This window comes from Oncorhynchus clarkii, chromosome 27, assembly GCF_045791955.1.
Source record: "Oncorhynchus clarkii lewisi isolate Uvic-CL-2024 chromosome 27, UVic_Ocla_1.0, whole genome shotgun sequence".
Taxonomy (NCBI): Eukaryota; Metazoa; Chordata; class Actinopteri; order Salmoniformes; family Salmonidae; genus Oncorhynchus; species Oncorhynchus clarkii.
The window spans coordinates 132,121-149,321 of record NC_092173.1 but is presented as its reverse complement, the minus strand read 5'-3'; the positions used below and the strand labels follow the sequence as shown (position 1 = coordinate 149,321).

Genomic DNA, 17,201 nt, shown 5'->3' with positions numbered 1-17,201 from the left:
CTTCTTGTGATTGATTTACTCGTCCTAATCATAATCTGTTTATTCTACCAATGTTCTCAATTTCCTGATACACTGAGGCCAGGGATGCGGGTACAGAACAACATTTACTACCTGTCAGACTAATTTAATAGACTACACTTCATAATACTGTTAGTGTCAGTGCCATCCTATGGCACGCCAGAAAACTACATACATTACAGGTATGTAGGTTAGTATACCACAGTTCAGGGTGGAATGATACCAATGATGCACAATACCATGCTGGCTTGGATATTTTCCTTTCACATTCTACTTTCCAGTACAGTTTCAAGTGTCGGGATTCAATCCAAAACCGCACTATAGTGAGCTTGACTAATAATTGAGCTGACAATAATTGAGCTGACAAATAATTCTAATTGAGCTGACATTACCTTGCAATCTCCACGAATGAGGTAACATTGCCTTTAAAAGCTGTATTGTCTACAAGCGCGATCCGATTGGATCCCGGTCAAGGCTGGCGCAGTACTGGCTTGGCTCAGTTTGGCTCCCCTCAGTAGAGTGAAAAAGGGATGAGTGAGGAAGCTAAAACCAAGTCTCTATCATGACATGCAAGTTTTGACAAATCAGTAGCATGTAAGAATGCTTTACGAAAGCAATCTTTATATGCACTGTTTCCATTCAAGATAGTTTTCATTGTTGCAACACAACTTGTTTAATTGATCCTATTGATAGTTTAATATTTCTGTAATTCACAAGTGATGCATCTGTTTAATGTAGCCCTGAAACACAAGATCTTTAATGTGATTAAAAATACCTTTGGGGGCCATTTGTAGCGAAGTACAATATAATGTTTTGCATTGTATACGTCCTCACACTGATAAACAAAACTAGTGAAGATGAATCCTCTCTGGGTTCTCTTGAGCCCCTGGTAAAATCATCCTCTTCTCTCCATACCTGAAAGGAATGGACTCCGTGTCAGCGATATGCTCTGATACTTGTCTCGACTAGAGTGTCCGTCCTGGGTAGTGGACAGTAGACTGTGTCTGAACTGAGTATCTGGTCCGTGGACTAGCGAGCGTCTGACCTGAGTAGCTGCTCTCTGGATGGAGTGTCTGAGGGAGAGTTTGTTGATGTCTTCGGAATAGACTCATATCACCGTGGCGACAGGGACACCACTGTCTTTATCACGTACAGGTCTTTATTGTAAAGACCTGTCAAAGAAACAACAGAATGGACACCAAGGGTGCGTTCAATTCATTGACCACATCGGGGCATACAGTTCTTCAACAGTCAGGTGTATTTGCTCCCGTTTGGTAGGTGTGGCCTGATTTAATATAGGTGTGACCATTTGTTAGTTGGATTTATCTGTTAATTGAATGATGAGAATATTCTGCCCTGAAACATGGAATTGATTAGAATGTATACAATCATAATATGTGTAGTCCTAGTCAGAATTATGGTAAAACAATATAGCTAATGTTTATCTTTATGGTATTTTAAATACAGACTGTCTGATGATTAGATACACACATCGCTTTCATAAGTTCTGTAAACAATAAAAGCAAATGTACCAACATAGAAGAAACACGATGATTACATATAATGTGGCCTTATTATGCCTACTCTGATGTGTCCTCTCCAATTGAGTGAAACAAATCAAATTGTATTTGTCACATGCACTGAATACAACTGGTATAGACTTTCCCATCAAAGGAAGGCCAAAATGACAATCAAGGACAACAACCACCCGAGCCACTGCCTGTTCACCTCGCTACCATTCAGAAGGTAAGGTCAGTACCGATGCATCAAAGCTGGGACTGAGAGATTGAGAAACAGCTTCTATATCAAGGCCATCAGACTGTTAAACAGTCATCACTAACACAGAAAGGCTGCGGCCTACATAGAGACTCAAATCATTGGCCATTTTAATAAATGGATCACTTGTCACTTTAAATAATGCCACTTAAATAATGTTTATATACAGTGCCTTGCGAAAGTATTCGGCCCCCTTGAACTTTGCGACCTTTTGCCACATTTCAGGCTTCAAACATAAAGATATAAAACTGTATTTTTTTGTGAAGAATCAACAACAAGTGGGACACAATCATGAAGTGAAACGACATTTATTGAATATTTCAAACTTTTTTAACAAATCAAAAACTGAAAAATTGGGCGTGCAAAATTATTCAGCCCCTTTACTTTCAGTGCAGCAAACTCTCTCCAGAAGTTCAGTGAGGATCTCTGAATGATCCAATGTTGACCTAAATGACTAATGATGATAAATACAATCCACCTGTGTGTAATCAAGTCTCCGTATAAATGCACCTGCACTGTGATAGTCTCAGAGGTCCGTTAAAAGCGCAGAGAGCATCATGAAGAACAAGGAACACACCAGGCAGGTCCGAGATACTGTTGTGAAGAAGTTTAAAGCCGGATTTGGATACAAAAAGATTTCCCAAGCTTTAAACATCCCAAGGAGCACTGTGCAAGCGATAATATTGAAATGGAAGGAGTATCAGACCACTGCAAATCTACCAAGACCTGGCCGTCCCTCTAAACGTTCAGCTCATACAAGGAGAAGACTGATCAGAGATGCAGCCAAGAGGCCCATGATCACTCTGGATGAACTGCAGAGATCTACAGCTGAGGTGGGAGACAATCAGTCGTATATTGCACAAATCTGGCCTTTATGGAAGAGTGGCAAGAAGAAAGTCATTTCTTAAAGATATCCATAAAAAGTGTCGTTTAAAGTTTGCCACAAGCCACCTGGGAGACACACCAAACATGTGGAAGAAGGTGCTCTGGTCAGATGAAACCAAAATTGAACTTTTTGGCAACAATGCAAGACGTTATGTTTGGCGTAAAAGCAACACAGCGCATCACCCTGAACACACCATCCCCACTGTTAAACATGGTGGTGGCAGCATCATGGTTTGGGCCTGCTTTTCTTCAGCAGGGACAGGGAAGATGGTTAAAATTGATGGGAAGATGGATGGAGCCAAATACAGGACCATTCTGGAAGAAAACCTGATGGAGTCTGCAGAAGACCTGAGACTGGGACGGAGATTTGTCTTCCAACAAGACAATGATCCAAAACATAAAGCAAAATCTACAATGGAATGGTTCAAAAATAAACATATCCAGGTGTTAGAATGGCCAAGTCAAAGTCCAGACCTGAACCCAATCGAGAATCTGTGAAAAGAACTGAAAACTGCTGTTCACAAATGCTCTCCATCCAACCTCACTGAGCTCGAGCTGTTTTGCAAGGAGGAATGGGAAAACATTTCAGTCTCTCGATGTGCAAAACTGACAGAGACATACCCCAAGCGATTTACAGCTGCAATCGCAGCAAAAGGTGGCGCTACAAAGTATTAACTTAAGGGGGCTGAATAATTTTGCACGCCCAATTTTTCAGTTTTTGATTTGTTAAAAAAGTTTGAAATATCCAATAAATGTCGTTCCACTTCATGATTGTGTCCCACTTGTTGTTGATTCTTCACAAAAAAATACAGTTTTATATCTTTATGTTTGAAGCCTGAAATGTGGCAAAAGGTCGCAAAGTTCAAGGGGGCCGAATACTTTCGCAAGGCACTGTAGATTCTACAGACCATCATGAGTACTCTCAACCCCACTTTTACATCCGCACAAACAACCGTTTTTTCTATATAAGCCTATATGTAATGCATATACAGTGATTTTCATTGTGGCCAATGAAATGGGTGGAGTAAAAGGCTAGCAACACTCCATATGATTCAGTACCCTATGAAATGACACCATATATAGATTCTACAAACTCTAATGAGTACTTCCAACTCCACTTTGAAACTGGCACAAATAATAGTTTTTTCATTATAACACCAATATTGTGACATGCCAGTCTAAAATGTGTATTTTTCAACAGTGGTCTGAATTTTTTTTTTTTTAAACATATATTTTCCATAAATTCCTTCTTGCATTTGCTAAGAAGCACAATAAAAATCGACATGGATTCAAATGTATTATCTTTAGAATGATTTATCCACCTTGCAATGTTTTGAAATAGGGGCTTTTACTTTGAAGGTTTCCTCATTATCATAAGAACGTGACATCATCGTTAGTGCCGCTAGCAGAAAAATAGTCATCATCGGATATTTCCAAAAAGCGATTGGCAACATCTTGCATGTATGCGGAGACAGCTGTTTGAGACTAGTATTTATAGTTAGTTATTACAAAGGGACATATCTAAAATTCTGTTGAGCTGTTACACGCTCATGCAGTCCATAACTTGTTGTAAAGCGGGCATTGCCGCTCGTGTTCAGAAAAACGAATGACATTTTTTCACATCCCATCGATCGTCTTTCAAGGAAGGACACCTAGCTGGCTAGCTTTAGGCTATCCTTTACTCGAAGGCTAATGATAGGCATGCCGCTAATGCACTAGCTACTGAACATGTCAGTTACATTTTGTTTTGTTCTTTATAATTGTAGCAACTGGTTATGTTATTGTCACTGATAGTGATGCAAGCTGTGACTTTAAACCTGTATCATGAATAGCATAGACAGTTTATAAACATAGCTAGCTTAACGGTATTAGCTAGCTTAATGCTATCTAGGTCTCCCCTTTGCATTGAATAATTTTGTCAAAGCTATTAGCCAGCTACCGTTCTACTGAAGAGAAATCGCAGCCAAAATGGATTCATTCTTGGACTATGAAGAATGCATCCATGACTCACCTGCATTTAGGTTGGTAACCTTCACTAGGGCTTGGAGTTTTTCCTGCTCAGGTGTTAAAGGAAAAACTCCTTGCTCCTCTACCTGTCACAACACTGGTCTAGATGATTTTAAACAATATAACACTATGACACTATGGTGCATTTCATAGCTCTGATGGTGAGTTTCTGGAGACTGGGGAATAATCTGTTTTTATTGGTTTTGCTCAGGCTTACCCTGGATAAGTGTCAAACTGATGTTGCAGAGCTGCAGAGTCAAGTGGAAAAGGTGCAAAGTTCTTTGTGCTCTGAAAATGTAGCAAGCAGCATGATGATTTTGCTTCTGCAGTGATGTCAATTGTAAGTCATAAATATCTGAGTGTGTATACCTCCTGATGCAGGTGATGAAGCTCTGTGGCAAGATGGTTGAATCAGGGCAAGCATACAACACAGCAAATCAGCATTTCCTCGCCGGACTGGCCGAGTTCTCCACGTATCACAAACGTGACAGCGTCATCGTGGTATGTATGAACAGGGAGAGGGTTAAAATGTAGGAAAGAAGGGCTTGGGGCAATTATAAGGGACACAAATCATTAGGCTAAAATTGGAATTTGGTTCTGTTTTATTATCACTAAATTGATGTCTGTTGGATTCTTCTCTTCTGTCCTCATAGAACTGCATGAGTCAGTTCATTCAAGGACTACAGGAGATGATCAACTTTCATACTGTGAGTTGAGTTCCACTTGAGACGGATGATTGTTGTCCACTTGTTATGTGCTTTAGTCAGCGCAGGTTTTACTCTCCTAGTGGTTCTCTCCTGTCTTTAGGTGCTGTTTGACCAGACACAAAGAGCTATCAATCAGCAGCTGTCAAACCTTCTCACACAGTATGTTGCCTTGCACACACACACACACAGGTGCACTTATAACTTGTTATAAGCATGAGCCTTAATAATGTCTTATAATAAGGCTTAGGTCTCTCGATATTTCAACTTACTCAAAATGTCTGGAATCTAGTCAGGATCATTATCATTAGGGTAACCTAGCGGTAAGAGCATTGGGCCAGTAACTGCTGGTTCGAATACTCGAGCCGACAAGATGAAAAATCTCTCGATGCCCTTGAGCAAGGCACTTAAACCTAATTTGTTACAGGGGCACCATACTACTATGGCTGACCCTGTAAAACAACACATTTCACTACACCTAACAGGTGTATGTGACAAAAGAAGAAGAGATAATTATAAGACAGTGTACAGTACACTGTCTTATAATTATCTCTTCTTCTTTTGTCACACACACACACACAGGTGTGTTTTACAGGGTCAGCCATAGTAGTATGGTGCCCCTGTAACAAATTAGGTTTAAGTGCCTTGCTCAAAGGGCATCGAGAGATTTTTCATCTTGTCGGCTCGAGTATTCGAACCAGCAGTTACTGGCCCAATGCTCTTACCGCTAGGTTACCCTAATGATAATGATCCTGACTAGATTCCAGACATTTTGAGTAAGTTGAAATATCGAGAGACCTAAGCCTTATTATAAGACATTATTAAGGCTCATGCTTATAACAAGTTATAAGTACACCTGTGTGTGTGTGTGCTCATGACAAGTTTTACAATGCATTATAACTGCATCATAATGCACTATAAATGTCCTTTATGTCTTTGTCATTTAGGTTCATACCCCAGATAGGAGAGACTAGGAAGGAGTTTGTGCGGATTGGGGAGGATCTGGAGACGGCGGCGGTGAAAAATTCCCAGATATACCGCCACAAAGTCACCGATGCAGAGCGCGCCAGCCATCTTCTGTTGGCCACACGCAAATGTCACCAGCACTTTGCCCTTGATTACTGCTTGCAGGTAAATGCAATAGCCAGATGCATAACCACAGATCAATACATACAATTGGAAAATAAACTGCTAGTTATAGTCAAATTTAGTTTGAGGAGGTACTAATTAGGGTTGCAAAATTTCGGAAAGGTGTTAAAAGTCTCCAGCCCGGAATTCTGAAAATACCTGCGAACTTTGGAGACATTTTCTGGAATTTTGCAACCCTACTTGGGATTAGGGATGTTTACACAGGATAGGAATTGTTAGCGGAGTGAGTAGCACTCAGGTAATTCTTACTTAGATTATTTTTTTCATTCTGCTCATAGTGTAAAGTACACTCAGCTGTGATTTCTTTTTTATTTTACCATTATTTTAGCAGGTAAGTTTACCGAGAACACATTCTCATTTACAGCAATGACTTAGGGAATAGTTACAGGGGGGAGGAGAGGGAATGAAGGGAGATGATTAGGTTACGATGATGGTATGAGGGCCAGATTGGAAATTGAACGAATGTGTGATTCCTCAGAGAGCAGATGATGGCTGCTGAAGTAGGGCATTCCCAGCAGAGACTATTTAGCAGAGAACTCAGACGACAAAGGACTCACTGGCAAAGACATCCTGGAACAGCGGGAGGGGTTTATTTGTTTAAGGTTTGAGTAAGCAGGTGAGAGAACACGTTTAGGTACGTCTAACAGAGCAGGAACAGATACTGTTTGTCATCATAAACAGGCCGGCGCATAACCAGACAACCCATGACATGGCTAGACATTAGCAAACATGCATTTTAGGACGGCTATTAATGACAAGGATGAGGCCTGGGGTCGTGTTCATTAAGGTGGAATTAAAGTAATAATAAATGCAACAGAAAACAAAATATGAGCGTTTCTTATTGGATAAGTGAAGGAAGTCCCTCCTTGTTTCAGTCCATGTTCTTCTGTTTGGTGCCTAATAAACAGAACCCAGAGTTAACGGAGTTACGGCATTCATTTAGGTTTCTTCAGCGATTGGTGAGGTCATATTAATACGTTCAATGCTTTGAAATTTATTTTGTGAAGTTCAACAGATTTTTAGATTGTGGCTTGCATTGTTTTTGTTAATTTGTCCTTTTATCCATTGCTCTTCTTGCAGCTGAATAACTTCAAGGCCCAGCAGAAGCTGGACATCCTAAATTCTGTGAGTCCCAGTTTCTAAGCTGTAGTGGGTGATCTTAAATGCAAACGTAGTTAAATACCCAGGTGAACTCAGTGTAATGAATGACAATAAATAATTAAAACGTGAATTGTGAAGAACATTGGAGAGTGGGCATGTCAGATGTAGAATTATCAGTCATTCCTATATTGTTTGTTTCAGGTGTTCTCATACTTCCATGCCCAGTATACCTTCTTCCACCAAGGCTTTGACTTGCTGAGAGACTTGGAGCCCACTATGAAGTCCATGGCCGCACAGGTGAGACTACAGTGACAGACTAGACGATGTGATTGTTAGTTGAGGGAAAGTCACTATAACTAGGGACATGAGTTTTTACTGACCACGCGACCTGACCAGGAAAAACTCTGTAGCTAAAAGTACCTGGCTTGACTGTAAAAAAAATATATATATATTCTGGTTCTCAACAACAACAAAAAAGGACATACTCTCCGTTCTGTGTCAGTGGCCACTGATTGCATACAGAAGTCAGACGTGCGCTCTTTAAACTGGAGGGTGGGGTGGGGAGGGGGATTTTTCCCAAGAGTTAATTAAATTAGCTAGTTTAATGTGAAATGTGTTACATTTCGAAACATTGAAAAGAGACTAAAAATACAATTTAAAAAGTCATGAATAAAAAAATTCTGCGCGAGGAGGACCTTTTTTCAGAGGAGGTCAAAAGGGCAGGTGCTCTGGCACTGGTTGAGCCCTATCTGGACTTGTGCCTGCCACTCGGGGAGTATATAGTCCAGAATGCGGCTGCCAATATCATTGTCTACTGGTTCATTGAGATTTCTGATAATATGCCTCTTGACAGCTCGCCCAGCTCTCGACTGAATGTACAGCTAAAAGAAAGGACCTGGAGAATACCCACCTACTGGTCCAGCAGAGAGTGAGTGTTATCATCAGATGCCAGACGCTCACAGTTACTGAAAGATTATCACTTAACTAACACAAATGTGTGTGTTTGTGTCCAGGATGCCTCAGGGGAGCCCATACTAAGTTCCTGTCCTGGTGGTGGGGAAACCATACAGGGCTACCTCTTCAAAAGATCTCGGAGAAAGAACAAGACATGGAAGAGGTGAGCGAGAGAAACACAAATTCTTTACTGTGATACCTTACAACTTATGTCACACAATGTATTCAACACGTCACTAAATCTCAAATCTTGCTGTAGATGCTGGTTTTCCATTAAAGACAACCAATTGGTGTACACAAAGTCACATAAGGTAGGAAAGTGTATTTATGTATTTATTTGGTCTTTTGAGCAATCATTTATTATAGTTGTACTGCAGAATTTTATTACAGAAATGTTTGTGTCCTTGAATAGTTGGGATTGACAGTTATCTTCCTGTAGGAGGAGCCTGTGTCGCTGTTTGATGACCTCAGGCTGTGTGCGGTGAAGTCTCTGGACAGCATTGACCGCCGCTTCAGTTTTGAGCTGGTTTCTGTTAAAAAGTAGCTAAGCAGTTTTAATTTCTATATTTTTTGTTCTATTTAAATTTTTTCTGAAGTTTTCCACTAAATGTTGTTTAAATGTATCTCCGTGAGGCTTTATCTGTGAGATAATAAAAACTCAGTCATTGAAGATTTAACAGTGCAAGCTTCGCAGCTGATTTCAGATACAGTGGAAATATTTTACTTATATTTTGCATGTGACGCATTGCATTAAAGCAGAGCTCAAGTCCAAGTTATCCCTCATTGACCTGTCTGTCTTCCTCTGCCCAGATGCTGTGCCCTCCAGGCTGACTCAGAGGAGCTGAAGCAGGCTTGGATCAGTGCTGTTCAAGGGAGCATAGACATGGCCTACCGCGAGAGAGTAGAGTCCCAGCAGCCTCAGGTATTTACAACTCAGACAAGCATACAGACACATTAACAGATTTTCCATGCTACAATATTTAACTACAATTGTCGAGCACTTAGATTTTTGTGTAAAAGAAAAATTGTACAAAGAAAACAAAAACAAAGTCACATTTAACTAAACAAAACAGCATACCGTCAGTGTCCTATTGACTTATTAAGGAGGCAAATACAAATACATTCTAACTATGCCTCTCTGTGTGCCTAGCCCAAAGAAAACCCTCTGCCCCTCCAGAGCCCCTCAGACCCCCAGCCAGGACAGCCTCCTCAAAGGCCTGCAGCTTTGGTTGTGGCCCTCCAAAGTCCGGGGAACCACCGCTGCTGCGACTGCAGTGAGGAGGAGCCACGCTGGGCCAGCGTCAACCTGGGTATCACCATGTGCATCGAGTGCTCCGGCATCCACAGGTACTACCTTGCTAGTGTGTGGTGTTTATAGTCCTGGGGGACTGACAGGACTACAGGGCGTGCAGGCTTTTGTTCCAGTCCAGCACTTTCACACCTCATTTTACAGATCAAGGTCTCACATATACCTTGATTAGTTGAATCAGGTGTGTTAGTGCTAGGCTGGAAGTCCTGTCAGTCCCCCTGGAGCTTCCCAAGACCGGTGTTACTGACCACCATGTTTCTGTTGTGTTGTGTTTTTTTAACAGGAGCCTCGGGGTCCATCTCTCCAAAGTGCGATCTCTCACCCTAGACTCCTGGGATCCCGAACAGCTGAAGGTACTGTAGCGGAAGTCTCACATACATGTTACAAATTAAAGTTGAGTAGCTCAAGATAAAATATTACAATTATGAGTAGTAGCCCTGAGATTTTCCTGACTGCATGACCAGCTGGCTATACCTAGGGCCAAGAGTTTTACTGGTCAGAGCTCATGGTCAGGAAAAAATGAGGGGCCCCTAAGTATGAGGTTAGTTTCTTAACTATTCTGCTCTGTTCTACTCTGCAGCTGCTGTGTGGTCTGGGTAATGATGTCATCAATGGGATATATGAGTCCAGGTGTGCAGCAGAGGGCAGAGTAAAGCCTAGTGCTGGCAGCCCTCGGTAAGCATTTCGCAACCGTTTCTTTGGCAACACTGTCAAACCCCTTATATTCCCATTACTTCGCTATTTTGGACTAAAATAAAACCCCTTATATTAAGTCTGTTCCGATTGAAAGAGACTTACTCCATCAATTGAAAGGCATTGATTATAAAAGAGCTACACTGAATGAGCTGAACTCTTAGAAAGGTTCCATCTAGAACCTGAAAGGGTTTTTCGGCTGTCCCCATGGGAGAACCCTTTGAAGAACCCTTTTGGGTTCTAGGTAGAACCCTTTCCACAGGGTTCTACGTGGAACAATTTTTTTTCTAAGAGTGAACACTGGAGTAGGTTTCAAAAGACTTCACATAGGGCTTTACAATGTTTGATTTGAAACAAAACTACTAATAGAACTCCCTGCACAGTCCCCTGCTTTAACAGTTCCTGAACAGTTCTCGCTCTCTTTCAGCCCAGAGAAAGAGACATGGATTAAAGAGAAATATGTGGAGAAAAGATTTGTGAAGGATGCCAGCTCGCCTGAAACACGTAGGTCCCTATCGTACTACTCAGCTCTGCACGGGTTTGATGTTGTTTGTGTGTCTCTGTGTGAATTTAATGAGTCCTACTCCTAAATTTCCTCTCAGTCCAGTCCTCTTTCAATGACGCTATTATTGTTACTGTAGAGATTGGGAGGGAGAATGCAGGGCGCCAGTTGTACCAGGCTGCTTTCCAAGGGGACCTGGTCACCATGGCATCAGCGTTGGCGCAGGGTGCAGAGGTGAACTGGAGCCACGCTGAAGAGGAGGGACGCACTGCTCTCATTGGCTCAACTTTTGGGGTGAGTAGCGCCATGGACATTACTTAAAGGTACAGTCAGCGATGCACAAAGTAGTCAGCAATATCAAGCTGCTAAGGACATTCAATCCCAGGGCTAAACTTCTCTGCTGTTTCGGTTTTGCAGTTATCACATTGACTCTATTGAAGTGCACCGATGCAGATGTGCAGCTATTCTGTGATACTCTTGAGTGAATCGTGATGCATCATGCTTATCTGCAACATCACGGCAATGTAATATTGCTAAGTCTGTTTGACATAGATTGTGTTATATTTATACTTTAGCATGGTAGGCCCCCAAGTTTATCCTGACTAGGTAGTTTGTTTTATGTGTATTTTTTTTTTAAACTTCAGGGCCATAAACATGGGGTGTGCACTTGTCTTACATTTTCTGTCTGTCTGCAGGGCTCCCTATCGGCCTGTGAGTTCCTACTGCAGAATGGAGCCAATGTAAACTACCGTGACCAGCGCGGCCAAGGTGCCCTTCACACTGCAGCCACCTGGGGCCACACAGGGTGAGGGTCACACCCATAGAGATACATCAGTTACATATACATTATATGTATGGTGTTGAATAGAGTTCTATTTAATTCACACCAATGCTTTCACACAGACTAGGGTTGGGCAATATTACTATAGTATCGTCTATTGACGATGATTGACAGCTAGGTAGCCTGAATGTCAAGACCGTTGGAAATAAATGATCTGTGTGGGTCAGAAAACCCCCTGACCCTCCATGGCCAATAACCTATCCTCCTACTAGGCCTATCATAAAAGCTTTAAGACAAGTTAGAATGATATACAGTAGCCTATATCCCAAATATTCAAATAGCCGAAGAAGGTTGACGCTTTAAAAAGGAACACGAATGAAAGTCGGAGTCTATAGGACCTAGGCGTAGGCTATTCTCAATCACAGCTTTATGAGAGCGATAGAACAAACAATATTAAGAGAGGAGGAGGCAAATAGTCCTAAAGCGATTATTATCCAGTTCTAAAGGCAGTAGACTTTGCTTCTATTCAGCCCATGATTTATAACTCACTACTGTGAGACGGCCCATTTGACTGACACTTTGCTCCATCATGGCATGTGTCACAAAGACACATAAATCAGTTTCACTTTGGCCAATAGGGGCGATAACATCGTCCAACCATAACACAGTCAGGGAATACAGTATATAGAGCAGGGATGAGCAACACCATAGACTATGGCTGGCTATTTTACAATATCTACACTATGCATGCCCAAAACGTAGCTTCGTTTTAACTGTTATGCTATTGGAACAGTGCCTGTAACTAGGACCCAGAGTTTATGGTCAGGGTAAAGTCCTTGGTCTACATATAGCAGTATCAAATCAAATCAAATGTATTTATATAGCCCTTCGTACATCAGCTGATATCTCAAAGTGCTGTACAGAAACCCAGCCTAAAACCCCAAATAGCAAGCAATGCAGGTGTAGAAGCACGTACTTCCAGGTCAGGCCAGGGGTTCTCTTAAGTTTTTGGGGTCAGGGACCCCTTTTGTGATGGCAAATTCCTCCGGGACCCCTTCATAATCAGAACACAACTCCTACTTGAGAATTCAATAAAAAAGCATGCAAAGAGTTTTACTATGATTTCTGCAGTGCATGATCGGACTAACCAAGTATCTGGCCCCTTTTCTTATTTTTTTAAATAATTTGGTTGCTGACCCCTTGCTGTACCACTTTGAGAACCACTGATGTCTTAGGCTATAGTATATCAGTCTATGATTGGTTAAAATCTGTTTGGTGGGTGCAAATGAATAACGTGTGTATCATGTTTCTCACAGGCAAGTGTGTCTACTTCTAAAAAAGGGAGCCAATCAGTATGCAGTTGACGAGAGGGGGCAGGACCCACTCGCCATTGCCATAGAGACAGCACATGCCGATATTGTAACCCTGTAAGTAAATCCACTCTGAAATGCAGGAAAAGTAGAAGCTTTGTGGTAGTTTGTTAATGGCCTGTATTTTTTGGGGACTGTTTTCCAGACTACGAATGGCTCGCATGAATGAAGAGATGAGAGACTCAGAGGGATTCTTTGGATCTATGGGTAACATTCACTATGTTGATGTTTAATAAAATGCTGATACCTTTTATTTGTTTCTCGCCTGTGAGAAACCTGTATACGGGTTGAAAATGGAAGATATGTTAACTGAGAAGAGCCTAAATTGGAACGCAGTGGCTGCCCAGTAACATGCTATACATGACATCAGAGCTCAGGGCCTCCAATTCACAGCTCTGTATGGGTTTTGACCTGTCAACTTTTCTGAACTTGAGCACCACACGTGACAAGAAGTTGCCCCCATCCTTCCCACTAATTGGAAAGTGAGGTGAGGGGAATGCTGTAAATTAAGAGGTATTTTAAGTGTATTTTTGAAAGATGATACGTTGAGTATTATAATAAATACCGCTGTGATGTCATACAAGCAAGCCAAACACCTGTGAATCCAAATGTGTACTTCACATTTCCATAAAACTCATGGGCATATACAGTGTCAACGTTTATGATCACTGTGTTGATGTACAGTTACAAGATGACATGGCTTCATACCCTAGGTTGTTATAAACAGAATGAGCCAATGTTTGTCTATTGTGAAGAAAATTTGCGGCAGAACATGCACCTAAATGCACGCATGACTCCTTTATGACTCCTTTTTAAGATTGTATTTTTATAACTTAGCTAGTCATGTTGGCAATAGAACAAGCTTTCAAAATTATGCCCACCTGACCATTGTAAATTGCCATTTACAATGGGACGTTTTTGGATTGAGTAAACAACAACAGTAATTGTGCTGGGGACAATATAAGGCCACTCTAAAATGTGCAATTTTGTAGCACAACACAATGCCACAAGTTTTGAGGGGGATACAACTCGCATGCTGACTGAAGGAATGTCAACCAGAGCTGTTGTCAGAGAATTAAATGTTTATTTCTTTACACTAAGCTGCCTCTAACATCGTTTTAAAGAATTTGGCAGTATGTCGAACTGGCCTCACAACCGCAGACCACGTGTAACCGTGTAACACGTGTAACCATGCCAGCCCAGGACCTCCACATCCGACTTCTTCACTTGTGGGATCGTCTGAGGGGGGTGTTGAGGAGTATTTCTGTTTTGCGTGGAAAAACTCATTCTGATTGACTGGGCCTGGCTCCCCAGTGGTTGTTTCAATTGACTAATTTTCTTATATGAACTGTAATTGTTGCATGTTGCGTTTTTATTTTTGTTCAGTATAAAATGCACAGAAAACAGTTCTGCGGTGAACTGTTGTGTCCTCAATTTTGGTCTAATAATTTCCCCATAATCTCCAAACTGTTCCCTTTGAATTGCTACCATGCTTATGCATGTGCTTTTCATATTTCTTCTGTAAGAAACATTTAAATTTAGCCCTATCCGTATAGTCCAATTCCCATGGAGTTGCAAGTCGTATTGATTTCCAGAGTTGAGATGAACCAATCGACCCAACAATGTTTATCTAAACTTTGTGAGTAGACTTTGTTCTTTCACCTTCTAGCTTGACTGATGCCACCCATGTGGTACACAGCTAGGTAGAGCTGTGTCCCACTGGTCTGGACAGGAATTCATTTGTTGGTGCAATATTCACTCAGAAATAGAGCACGCTTTGATTGGCTATCTCAAACGCTGAGACCTCTCGTTTGGATGTGAAAATCTAACATTTGTAAAGGAAGAGGGCGGTGCTCCGGGGCTGTGTGAGGCTGTCCATGAGGGTGTTTAAGAGAGAAAGACGAAGAGGAGAACAAACCAGTAAAAGCACAGCCCCCTTCATTATTGATGCATCGTGCTGACAGCATCTAACAGCCTCCCTAGACTCTGAAGTCAGGAGGACTTCGAGTTTTGGTATCAGCCAGACTTCTCTCTCCGTGCTGAATGTGAAAACTCCTACAATGTTATTTTGCTGTGCTGGGTTGTATTAATTAGGGCTCACCATAGCTAAATGTTTTGCAATGAAGACTAAAATGGCTTGTTCTTATTGAACAAGTACAGATAGTTCAGCCTGTTTCACTCTGTTTCATTTCATGCCTACTAAACACAACCCTTAATCGAAACACAAAATGTTGCTGAAATGCTTGTGTGTTTCTTTCCAGGTGACGATGAGACATTTCAAGACATCTTCCGTGACTTCAGTGATATGGCTTCTCACGATCCAGAAAGACTGACCCGTCGACAGTTCAGCAGAAGCGGAGAAGCGGAGGGACAGGACAAGAGGATGGTGAATGACCAGCACAAGGCAGAGAAGGAGGAGGAAGACACATAAGGGAGACTCTCAATTGCATACTCCTCGTGTCCTCTCATCTTGTTTCTTTCTAAAAACCCATTGGAGGAAAGATCAGACGGGTGGGGCCTCTGGCATTCTCATCCAATGGGTTTTGAGAAGGAGGTGAGGAGAGAGGATGCAAGGATTATGCAATAGAGATTCTCCCATGTAAATAAAGAGGAGGAGACCTAGGGTTGGGAATTATAAAGGAAAGGGTCATTACCACTTTTCAGGTCAAGAATGGGGAACCCAGGGGTGAATTCAATGAGGTGAAACATTCACATTGTTGCAGGTAGAAATGACATGACTCTCAGTTCTACATAACAAACACTCACACCTAATATATACAAAACATTTACAGTATATCTAAACATTCTGTAAAGTTGCACCCTCCTGGTCCTTCAAGGCTGCAGTGTCTGACAGTTGTCATTGTGCCTCAGCAGTTAAATAACAAATCAAATTCTGACTTGAACATAGTAAAAACATTTTTTTTAAACTTGCTTCAGTTTTGAGGCACACTTTTGAAGTTATTAGAAAAGTTACCTGAACAGTTTTTACAAAGAAAAAGAAAACTTAAACTACTAGGCCTACTGCTAAAAGGAAGCAAACGGTCTCAGGATCTCAATCCTGTTTAGAACTTCTAATATTAAATGTTACAGTCTTGAATACTGGTCAGTAGACCCTTAAACCCTCAAGGAATGAATGCTCCCATTCTTGTGAATGGATGTTTCATAGGATGGATGCATATGAACTGTGTTTGCACAGTCTGCTGTAATGACCAAAAAGGACATACATAAGGAATATAAAAGGGTTACATATTGAAATACTAAAGTATTATATTTATGTATTGTTATTAGCAACTCCAATATTTCAGATGTTATTAGATGACTTACACTTACTGACTGAACTGCTGCATGCAATAGCCTATACATGTTGCTACTTACATGTCATCTGAGGCAACAGTTGATTCTTGCTGAATGTGGGGTGTATTCACTAGGAGCCAAACAGGACGAAACAGGGAGGGACCTACCCAAATCTGTCCAATAAGAACTCTCGTTTTCATTGCAGAACATTTTCTGTTGTGAAACATTTTTGTTACAGTGTGTACTAATGATTACACCCCGGTTAATCTTTCAATTTGAGTCTGGATCAATCCCATTGAAAGCAATGGCTCCTTATAAAATATTATGTTTTTGTTTGCAGAGGAAATAAGTGGACCAAAACTATAAAACGAGAATGCAGGGATTTAGAATGTATTATAAAGTGGGTAGTTTGGGTCCTGGATTATAATTGTCTGAAACAGCATTTCAGCTGTGTGTATATCAGACAATATGACGCAGAAATACTTGTTTACTGTTCTACTTGTGTTGGTAACCAGTTTATAATGGCAATTAGGCATCTTGGGGGTTTGTGGTATATGGCCATTATTCCACATCCCCTTGGGCCCTTGCTTAAATATAGGCCTATTATATGTGATTTTACTGTGGCACAGTCAGATATAATAAAAATGCGTCAATACTG

The 17,201-nt window shown here is 41.2% G+C and overlaps 1 protein-coding gene across 1 annotated transcript; it reads left to right on the top strand.

Moving 5' to 3' along the window:
- The first annotated feature begins 4,054 nt into the window (after positions 1 to 4,054).
- Positions 4,055 to 17,201, top strand: LOC139385662 (arf-GAP with coiled-coil, ANK repeat and PH domain-containing protein 2). Its single transcript, XM_071130908.1, has 22 exons — positions 4,055 to 4,700; positions 4,898 to 4,955; positions 5,068 to 5,187; positions 5,340 to 5,393; positions 5,494 to 5,552; positions 6,338 to 6,521; positions 7,620 to 7,664; positions 7,842 to 7,937; positions 8,494 to 8,568; positions 8,654 to 8,757; positions 8,854 to 8,905; positions 9,034 to 9,134; positions 9,405 to 9,516; positions 9,745 to 9,941; positions 10,187 to 10,256; positions 10,484 to 10,578; positions 11,024 to 11,100; positions 11,238 to 11,392; positions 11,794 to 11,903; positions 13,196 to 13,306; positions 13,395 to 13,456; positions 15,511 to 17,201. The coding sequence occupies exons 1-22, from the start codon at positions 4,648 to 4,650 to the stop codon at positions 15,678 to 15,680; spliced, it is 2,160 nt and encodes a 719-aa protein (XP_070987009.1). The 5' UTR covers positions 4,055 to 4,647; the 3' UTR covers positions 15,681 to 17,201.

Bases quoted from the DNA above. Each gene is read 5' to 3' on its own strand.
- LOC139385662 (XM_071130908.1), top strand. From the start codon at position 4,648: ATGGATTCATTCTTGGACTATGAAGAATGCATCCATGACTCACCTGCA. The intron at 9,135-9,404 runs GTAGCTAAGCAG...TCCTCTGCCCAG, and splicing joins GAGCTGGTTTCTGTTAAAAA to ATGCTGTGCCCTCCAGGCTG. The intron at 9,517-9,744 runs GTATTTACAACT...CTGTGTGCCTAG, and splicing joins TAGAGTCCCAGCAGCCTCAG to CCCAAAGAAAACCCTCTGCC.